Here is a 10,816-nt window from a genome sequence, read left to right as displayed (position 1 = left end):
ATCGTTAAAATTTCTCTCATATATTTAATTTGTTTTGTACTCACATTCAGTAAATATTTGTTTTCTCAAAAACGGACTGCTGAATGAACATTTCCATACCAACATTTGTGCTACATTGGGCCAAAAGGCCCAATATAATTACGCATTGGAGAAATCAAATTATTTAACTCTATAATATAATGATACCCTTGCTGAAGAGTAAAGAATATAAAAACAAAACACGTATATAGTCAACGAGATGATCTCTCCTTCTTCTTCTCTCCCACCATATTTAAAGTGACTAGCACTGGGATCCTAAGTAGCCATTAATTATAAGGATTTTAGCAAATTCTATCAATAAGCATAGCAATATACCATTCATTCCTTCATGATGATCTTCAACGACGACGAGCCAATTGTTCTTCCACCAGGTTCATTCCCAGTTGATTAACTGTCCATAGAATTGAACTTTTTTTTTTTTATGCAAATCATTTATTTTAAGCACTATTCATCTCAATTAAACATATTATGTTGAAGATTGGATAAGGTAATCTACAACTTGAATTCATACTACATATAGAAATCATTTCAGTTAGTTTGCTAATATTGCAAATACTGCAGGGACAACAAGACCCACCGTGTTTGGAAGAATATGGCTGGCAAATATAAACAACAACAAGGCACCACTTGATGAAAACATCCAAAAGGTGATGCTGGAACTCTACGGCATTGACCAAAGTCAATTGGGGTTAGACCAAAGTCGATTGGGGTTAGACCTTGTGGTGGTCTTAGATGTTAGCAACAGTATGGAAGGAGGGAAGTTAGAACAATTGCAAACAGCTATGCAATTTTTGATAAAGAAACTCAGTGTTGTTGACCGTTTGTCGATTGTCAAGTACAAATATGACGCAGAGAGGCTATGCCCATTGCGCCAGATGACTGCAAGTACCCAAACAGAACTCCAAAATCTGATCAATGATTTGTTTCCCAAAGGGTGTGATATGAACATCACCTATGGCCTGTTGATGGCGCTGAAAATTCTCAATGACCGTTCAGTTAGCAGTGGACGTGTTGGTGCTATCATGCTTATATCAGGTGGTGAGGAGAATATAGGCAATGCTGCCACTGTTCCGGTAGGAAATGTGCCCGTGCACACATTTGGTTTTGGTAATCTTCACGATCCGAAGGTACAGTTGAAAATTGAAATTAAACCCTTATTTATTGACAATTTCAAGCAATAATTTGTTTGAGCTGCATGCTAATTAACTTGTCCATGCTCTTAATAGGTGCTCAAGGCTATTGCCAATAATAGCCTGGGAGGAACCTACTCAGATGTTCGAGTGGACAACTTGACTTTAGCCTTTTCACAGTGCTTGGGTGGGCTTCTCAGTGTGGTTGCTCAGGACGTGACAGTGACCATCAGTCAAATCAAAGATAACTCAACAATAAGGCAGGTATCTGCCGGAAATTATCCGCAATCCATGGACAATACTGTTGGTTCTGTAACTATAACATTCGGTGATATATACATCAAAGAGATTCGCAAGGTGTTAGTCGACGTTCATCTTTCTTCTACTAGAAAGCAGCAGCACGCAGATGTTCTCAAAGTCTCTTACACATATAAGTATATCAAATCACAGTAACTTACAAAAAAATTATGCATACGCGTATAACCTATCATCATATTGATGATTGTCATCAACCTAATTGTAATACTTATGCATATGCAGGTTTAATGGAGAATTGTTTGAGGCTAAACCCAAGACTGTTACTGTACGCCGCATGTCAAGGTTGACAGCTGAAGAACAGCAAGCATTTCCTGATGTGAGAGCAGAAGAGGTCCGTCTGCTTATTGCCGAGGCAATTAAACAAGCAATCGATATCTTTGATGCTGATGAGGAGGATCTGAAAAGTGCTAAGGACAAGCTGGAAAATAGTTTGCTTAAATTGGAGGATGCAGATATACAGGAATTTAAAGCCGAGCTAAGGACCGAGCTGAAGGAGCTGCTTAAATTATTGGACACACTTGCAATTGATAAAATGCATGCCTGTCCTTTTGCATATTCCTTACTGATTTCCCTTGCCACACAGCGTCACACGGCAAGGGGAAAAAATATCGGTAAGTTTCAGCTCTTCGCCACTCCCATTATGCAAAAGATCCTTGCGGATACCAACTTCCATGAGACAATGAGGCTCAAGTTGGACGACGACAACCCTATAGTTCTTCCTGCAGATTCAGGTTCGTTCCCAGCTGTCTAACCGTTCTTAGAATTGATATTTTTGTTTAACAAATCATTTAATTTAAGCACTATCCATCCCAATTACTCTACAACTTGAATTCATACTTCATATTGATCGCATTTGAGTTAGTTTGCTAATATTGAAATCACTGAAGGGCCAACCTCCACCTTCTGTGAAGTTTCATACTCACATTTTTCAGTAAAGGCTGGCGCAGGTTTGATACTGTACCAGTCAAGGATAATTATATATAATTATTATGTTTTGTGAACTATAACTATCTCAAACTATGAAGGCATGCTAGTTAAGACATAGCACAATTAAAGTAAGTAACAATAAGCTTGTAACACATACCTTTCTTAGCCCTTGCCAGCATAACAGGGACCAAAGTCACCAAACTATACCATGTCTAGAGAAAGTGTCGTCCATGATAAGGCGTCAGAGCAATCCATGAAAAGAAGAGTAACATTTTGATAATTAAATTATTAAGGCCCCTTCCAACTGAATATAGGCAGGTTTTAGTCTATCACTCGTAAAGTAGGCGGATTTCAACGGTTCAGATTCATCATTTAAAGCCGATGTGATAGGTTTTAGTCTTGAGTTCACCAAGAGACTTAGTGAAATTAAGAACACCCTAGTTCTACTCATAAAATGAGCCCACAAAACTTAATTAACCATGAAATAAAGAAGATCCTCATTTGCATTCCAATGTCAAATTGGCCTGAAATATATTTTTTGTGTCAAATTTTAGTTATTTATACATAAATTTTTTGTGTGTCAAATATTAACAATTACAATTTTTAATTTGTAGTTGGTCTATCTGTAAAAGATACAAAAAAATGATTTTGTACAATAAAGAAAAAATGTACAAAAAATATTTTATTTTATTAAAAGTGGGTCAATTTATAAAAGATTCAATTGGTCCAAGTCAATGTTTTTAGCAATAGTAACATATATGTAATATTAGTTTTTCAAAATTATTATTTGCAGGAAAAATTTACTCTGTTACATATTATGAAATGATATTAACAATTATCAATACTTAATTTTTAGTGTATCAATTATTTATTTAAGAAAAATAACTTGTCACATCCCAGATTTTTACTATCCGGAGCGTAATTATATAAGCATCTTCATACCTTTCCTTGGCCCGTCAACCTATGTCGCCAACAAAAAAAGTAAACAAAATAACAAAACGGAGTAAGTTACAAAGCTTGGTAACCAATTATTTAACGACACGCTTCTCTATAACTGGCTTAATTTAACAAACATTCAAATAGGCCGGATTAATCCACACAAATACACATCAAATTACGCACGCATATTTAACCAGCAATAGCACGTCAGTCTAGGTTATCCATAAAATCAGTCACATCATATCCACACATTTGTAATCCCTGCCACAGGCGATTCCCATATTTTCATAACACAATTCCTTAAACTACCAATCTAATGAGAAATCCATCCAACATTGGAAGGCAGCCAACTCACTGAAAGTCCAACCAACAGTGAGAGGCCATGATCACATATCAAATTCCAACCTCAGACCCGCTATCCCGTTTAAATATATCATCATAATTTAATATACAATACCAATATTTAAATCAATCATACCAAACGAAAACACAGTTATAGAGAAATCCGGTAATCTGATAGCGAGACATTCAAAATTTCAAATTGGCTTGCAATGAAGTCAAAATCACTGTGACGTAGGCGGAATCCGAATCGGAGATTGAAGTCCAATAGCAAAATAATTGTCACGGAAAGCTTTCTTTATTTCTTTCTCTTTGCCATATCTTTTTCTCTCTTTAATAATTTTAAGATTTTGGAATGTAGGCCGATATCTTAATAAATGGAGATGAGTAGTAATACGAATGGAGATCAGTAAATTACTTTATAAAATGGAATGAGTAGTAAAAATTATTTTTCTTTCTGTGTGCGTGAAAGTCTGAGAGAAAAGAATTAATTTGATACCATGATGAATATAAGTATTTATAAGTAAATAATTAACGGAAATAGATAGAGATAAATCGGAGAGATGCCAATCTATTTACAGCTCGCATACGAAGGAGTGCAATATCAAAATAACTGATAAAATTTTAATGAAACGGTGTTATTCAAAAGGATCGGTTCTAAATTTGATAACAGAAAAAAAAAATCAGAAACAAAAGTATATAAAAGTATATATATGATTTGTAATAATTATTAAACTAATGTTCATTGATAAAAAGTTTCTCAACATAAATAATCACAATTATTATGAATATATTGAAGGTAATTTTTTAAAAGAAAATATTAAAATTTTCGGAATGTTACAATTATGAAATTATTAGTGGGTCAATCTATAAAGATACAAAGAAATAATTTTGTACAATAAAGAGGAAATCGACAAAAAATAATAATTTTTTAATTTAAAGTGGCCCAATTTATAAAAGATCCAATTAGTCCAAGTTAGACATTTGCTAACGGGTAACCCGTGACCCGTTCCGGGTTACCCGTTACGGGTAACGGGTAGGACGGGTAAAGGGGTAGGTCGGGTACGGGTAAAACCCGTAACGGGTAGACGGGTAATTTTCCCAAAATCTATATCCGGTCCGTTTATTACCCGTACCCGTTGCGGGTTGACGGGTACGGGTACCTCGGGTACGGGTCCGGGTATCCGGGTACGGGTCGGATCCGCCCTCTTTTTTTTTTTTTTTCCTGTTTTTTTCTTTGTTTTTTTCTGTTTTTTTTCAAAAAATTAAAATTTTTTTGAACTGAAACGGGTCGGGTACGGGTAACGGGTACGGGTACGGGGTACGGGTACGTGTACGGGTAGACGGGTAGACGGGTACGGGTAGGCGGGTACGGGTAGGCGGGTAAACGGGTACGGGTACAACGGGTTTTTTTTTCAAACGCCTTGTCCGGCCCGTATATTACCCGTACCCGTTTACCCGTTTGACCCGTTTGACCCGGGCGACGGGTACGGGTCAAACGGGTAACGGGTACGGGCCGGGTAAAACGGGCTTAACCCGTTTCGGGTATAGCAAACCTCTAGTCCAAGTCAACATTTTAGCTGCCCTAACTATTATTTTATTTTATTTTCTCTAAAACAACAGTAACATGTAATATTATTTTTCCAAAATTCTTATCTTCAAAAAGTTGGTCCACATCAAGAAAAAAAATAATATTCTTATATAAATTTCTAATCGGCAACTTTCTCATATATACATTTTATATAATCTCAATAATTTGTCAGTTTTTTTTACTTTTTTCTTATCTGGTCCCATCTTTTTGGTCTTCTCTAATTAATCAGTACTTAATTTGGATAGGAACATCTTACCTTATCATCTTTAGATGTGAATATATTTCACAGGAAAAACAGAACTTCAAGGTGAGATAACATGCAGACTTCGTACATTGCAAAATTGGAGACAGTTGCAAATATATTTTACTATACATCATATTAATTTATTATTAATCATCTTGATATACGGATCAAATTGCAAAAAAAAAATAAAAATACACCACAGTTATCTAGGGAGCACATGTGTGGATGATTCGCTTGTCACCTTTATTTTATTTCTGTAGTTTCTACTGTGATTATATTGAACTAATTTGTACAATAAAATTCTATACTCGATTTTGGAAGTTGTACAGTAAATTCAAATTGTTACAATGTATTTTACATACAGTAACATTCACTTAAAAATTTATCTTATATATTTAATTTGTTTTGTCCTCACAAACATTAAACAATTGTTTTTATCAAACATTTCTGAACCAACATTATTCCTAGATTGGGCTCAAAAGCATAGTAGGAAATATCGGTATCAGGATCGGGATCGATTCCGGCCGATACTGATTTGGAATCAGCGTATCGGCCGGTATCAACCGATTCAGATAGAAAAATCAGACTTTTTGACCAGAAGTTTGTTTTACACTAAAAAATTGGAAAAAATTGATAAAAAAAATAATTTGTCAATAATTTATGTTTAGATAAATAATTACAATCAAATAATCCCCTAATACAATATAATACAAGCATTAAAACTATAAATACACTCTTTCACTACCAGAAACTATGTCGTGCTGGCTGGATCACTTCATCGTCGTCTGTATTATGATAAAAATTGGAATATTATTGTCCGGAACGAAAAAAAGAAGACATTGTAGACCCAAATGAAGGATTGTAAATATATGTTCCATTTACTATTTAATCACAGGCAGCATAGTTGGCAGCATACATGTTCTATTTACTATTTAGTTGGATGTAAAGTTGTAAACACAATCAATCCATTACTACGTGCAGCATAGTTGGCAGCATGCATGTTCTATTTACTATTTAGTTGGCATCATGTAAACACAATCAATCCATTGCTACGTGGTAGAGGCATATTACTCAATTTCACATCCTTCTCCATTTTCGAACCTTTTATTTTGGAGTTCTATTTAATCACGGGTAGTTGGCAGCACATATAAACCTTTTATTGCTACGTGGTAGTTGGCAGCATAGTTTTAAATAGAACTACCGGCTCGGTATCGGACGAAAAACAGAAAATCCGTGAATATTGGCTCGGTATCGGATCGGACTCGGCCGATACCAATACGTATCGGCTGATCCGTATCGGTATCGGCTGATATTTCCTACTATGCTCAAAAGGCCCAATATAATAACGCACTGAAGAAACCAAATTGATTAATTTGATAATATATAATGATACCCTTGCTGAAGGGTGAAGAGTAAAGAAAACAAAAACAAAACAAGGAGATGATATCTCGTTCTTCTCCTCTCCCACCATATCTTAAGTGAATATTTGGAAGCACTGGGATCCCTATTAGCCACTAATTTAAGGATATTAGCACATTCTATTAATAAGAATATATAGCAATATGACATTGATAGATGATCTTCAATGACGACGAGGCAATTGTCTCAAATGTAATTAGTATCTATAGAATTGATTTCCTTTTGCAAATCATTTATTCATGCACTATTCAACCCAATTAGCCATCTTTTTGTGAATATTGGATAAGGTAATTACTATATAACATTAATTCAAACTAAATATTGAACGCATTTGACTTAGTTTGCTAATATTGCAATTACTGCAGGGACAACAAGACCCACTCTGCCCGGAAGAGTACAATTGGTAATTAGAAACAATGACAAGGCACCACTAGAAGAAAACATCCAAAAGGTGATGCTGGAACTCACTGGCAAAGAAGAAAGTCGATCGGGGTTAGACCTTGTGGTGGTCTTAGATGTTAGCAACAGCATGGAAGGACGGGAGTTGGAAGAATTGCAAAAGGCTATGCAATTTGTGATTAAGAAACTCAGTGTTGTTGAACGTTTGTCAATTGTCAAGTCCAACTATGGTGCAGAGAGGCTATGCCCATTGCGCCAGATGACTGAAAGTACCCAAACAGAACTTCAAAATCTGATCAATGATTTGTTTACCAAATGGGATGATATGAACATCACCGATGGCCTTTTGATGGCACTGAAAATTCTCAATGACCGTTCAGTTAGCAGTGGACGTGTTGGTGCTATCATGCTTATATCAGGTGGTGAGGAGAATATAGGCAATGCTGCTGCTGTTCCGGTAGGAAATGTGCCCGTGCACACATTTGGTTTTGGTAATCTTCACGATCCGAAGGTACAGTTGAAAATTGAAATTAAACCCTTATTTATTGACAATTTCAAGCAATAATTTGTTTGTGCTGCATGCTAATTAACTTGTCCATGCTCTTAATAGGTGCTCAAGGCTATTGCCAATAATAGTCTGGGAGGAACCTACTCAGATGTTCGAGTGGACAACTTGACTTTAGCCTTTTCACAGTGCTTGGGTGGGCTTCTCAGTGTGGTTGCTCAGGACCTGACAGTGACCATCAGTCAAATCAAAGATAACTCAACAATAAGGCAGGTATCTGCCGGAAGTTATCCTCAATCCATGGACAATACTGCTGGTTCTGTAACTATAACATTCGGTGATATATACATCCAAGAGATCCGCAAGGTGTTAGTCGACCTTCATCTCCCTTCTACTACAAAGAAACAGGACACAGATGTTCTCGAAGTCTCTTACACATATAAGTATATCAAATCACAATAACTTGCAAATTATGCATATGCGTATAATCTATCATCATTTTGATGATTGTCATCAACCTAATTGTAATACTTATGCATATGCAGGTTTAATGGAGAATTGTTTGAGGCAAAACCTGAGACTGTTACGGTATGCCGCATGTCAAGGTTGACAGTTGAAGAACAACAAGCACTGCCTAAGGTGAGAGCAGAAGAGGTCCGTCTGCTTATTGCCGAGGCAATTAATCAAGCAATCGATATCTTCGATGGTGATGTGGATGCAGATATCTACGATGCTGATGAGGATGCAGATATCTTCGATGCTGATGATCAGGATCGGAAAAGTGCTCAGGACAAGTTGGAAAATGGTCTGCTTAAATTGGAGGATGCAGATATAGAGGAATTGAAGGCCGAACTAAGGACTGAGTTGAAGGAACTGCTTAAATTATTGCACACATGTGCAATTTTTGATGTAAAATTTCGTCCTTTTGCATATTCCTTACTGATTTCCCTTGCCACACAGCGTCAAACGGCAAGAGGAAATAATATTGGCAAGTTTCAGCTCTTTTCCACTCCCTCTATGCAAGAATTCCTTGAGGAAGCCAAGAAGTTGCTTGAAATATCGGAGAGCTTCAACGACGACGAACCAGTTGATCAGGGTTCATCAAGATCAGGTTCGGTTCCAGTTGTCTCACCGTTCATACAATGATGTTTATTTTTACAAATAATTCATTTTAAGCAATATTGATCCCAATTAGCCATCTTTTGTTGAAGATTATATAACGTAATTATACCATAACTGAAATTCATACTACATTGGACACGTTTTGGTTAATTTGCTAATTGCTATTACTGCAGAGCCGAAACCCATCGTGCCTGGGAAAGTACGGCTGGAAATCACAAGCAATGATGTGGCACCACTTGAAGAGAACATCCAAAAGGTGTTGTTGGAGCTCTCCGGTGAAGAAGATAGACAATTTGGTGAGTTGGACCTTGTGGCGGTCTTAGATGTTAGCAACAGCATGGAAGGAGATAAATTAGAAAAAATGAAAATGGCTATGCTACGTTTGATAGATAGTGCCCGTTATAACTACCGTTTGTCGATTGTTGAGTATTCAAGTAAAGCAAAGAGGCTATGCCCATTGTGCCTGATGAATGAAAGTTTTATAGGAAAACTCCAAAATCTGATCCATGATTTGGAATGTCAGCCTGGAACGAACATCACTGATGGCCTTGAGATAGCACTCAATGTTCTCAAGGATCGTTCAGTTAGCAGTGGACGTGTTGGTGTTATCATTCTTATGTCAGATGGTGAGCAGAATCAAGGCGGTGATGCTGCTGATTTTCCTGTAGGCAATGTTCCAGTGTTCACATTTGGTTTTGGTACAGATCATCCGGAGGTACAGTTTAAATTTGCAAATAACCTCTTATTTTTTGACCTTTTCAAGCAAAATTTGGACCGTGCTGCATTGTTATTAACTTTTTCTTGTTCTTAATAGGTGCTCATGGCTATCGCCAATAATAGCGGGCTGGGAGGAACCTACACGGAGGTTTGCATGGATAAGGTTTGCGGGCTGGGCTGGGAGGACAATTTGAACTTAAACTTTTCCCATTTCTTTGATGAGCTTCAAAGGGTGGTTGTTTGGGACGTGACGGTGACTGTCAATCAAATAAAAAATGAGTCCACAGTAATATGTGCATCTGCCGGAAGATATCTCCAGTCCATAGACAATGCTACTGGTTCTTTAACTATAACATTGGGCACGCTCTACAAGAAAGAGCCCCACTTTGTGTTAGTCGACATTCTTCTCCCTGTTACTAAAGCAGATCATAACGCACATGTTCTCGAAGTCTCTTACACATACAGGTATATCAAATTACAGTATCTTCCAAACAAATTATGTATATGTGTAATTGTGTATAACCTATCACTATTTTGATGACTCTCATCAATCTAATTGTAATACTTATGCAGAAGCAGCTTTGATGGAGAACGGTGTAAGGCCAGGCCTGCCACTGTTATTGTATCCCGCATGTCAGATTTGACAGCAGAAGAACAGCAACCAAAGTTAAAGGTAACATCTATAGAGGCCCATCTGCTTATGGCTGAGATGATAAAAAAAGCAACAGGTGTTGCCGATAAGGAGGATCTGAAAAGTCTACAGGATAAGCTTCTCCATAATCTGAAAAGTATTAAGTATTTGTGTGAACATATAGGCCATGAGATGTACAGGTTGGAGGAGGAGGTTAAGAAGCTGAGTGAATTGATGCAATCAGAAGCAATAAATGAAAACCAAGGCCGTTCTTCTGCATATTCCTTACTGATTTCCCATTACACCCAGCGATCCAAGGAAAGGGCTTCTTGTGATGATCACCTCCCTGTCAGTCCTGCTTTGCGAGAATTCCTTGAGGAAGCCATGATGTATGATGACATAGATGAATTACTTCTCTATATGGACCGCTTCATTTGTGCTACCGAATCCATTGGAATCATTATTGGCGAGGTCCAACCCGATATTCTTTTTTATT

The 10,816-nt window shown here is 37.0% G+C and overlaps 1 protein-coding gene and 1 pseudogene across 2 annotated transcripts in view; both read left to right on the top strand.

The window, feature by feature from the left end:
- Positions 1-237: 237 nt before the first annotated feature.
- LOC144548399 (uncharacterized) lies at positions 238-2,162 on the top strand (annotated as a pseudogene). Its single transcript, XR_013509344.1, has 5 exons — positions 238-432; positions 611-1,166; positions 1,266-1,603; positions 1,710-2,098; positions 2,137-2,162. The product of XR_013509344.1 is annotated as an uncharacterized LOC144548399 (transcript).
- A 4,940-nt stretch (positions 2,163-7,102) lies between these two features.
- LOC144548397 (uncharacterized) overlaps positions 7,103-10,816 on the top strand; it is a 42,777-nt gene continuing 39,063 nt past the window's right edge. The window contains exons 1-6 of the mRNA XM_078297059.1: positions 7,103-7,138; positions 7,287-7,856; positions 7,956-8,293; positions 8,396-8,961; positions 9,146-9,687; positions 9,787-10,154. Of these exons, the coding sequence (XP_078153185.1) occupies positions 7,103-7,138; positions 7,287-7,856; positions 7,956-8,293; positions 8,396-8,961; positions 9,146-9,687; positions 9,787-10,154 (2,420 nt within the window). The remainder of the gene's footprint in view (positions 7,139-7,286; positions 7,857-7,955; positions 8,294-8,395; positions 8,962-9,145; positions 9,688-9,786; positions 10,155-10,816) is intronic.

This window comes from Carex rostrata, chromosome 33 (genome assembly GCF_964058835.1).
Source record: "Carex rostrata chromosome 33, lpCarRost1.2, whole genome shotgun sequence".
Taxonomy (NCBI): domain Eukaryota; kingdom Viridiplantae; phylum Streptophyta; class Magnoliopsida; order Poales; family Cyperaceae; genus Carex; species Carex rostrata.
The sequence above is the reverse complement of the archived record's forward strand: the minus strand, read 5'-3'. Positions and strand labels throughout refer to the sequence as shown.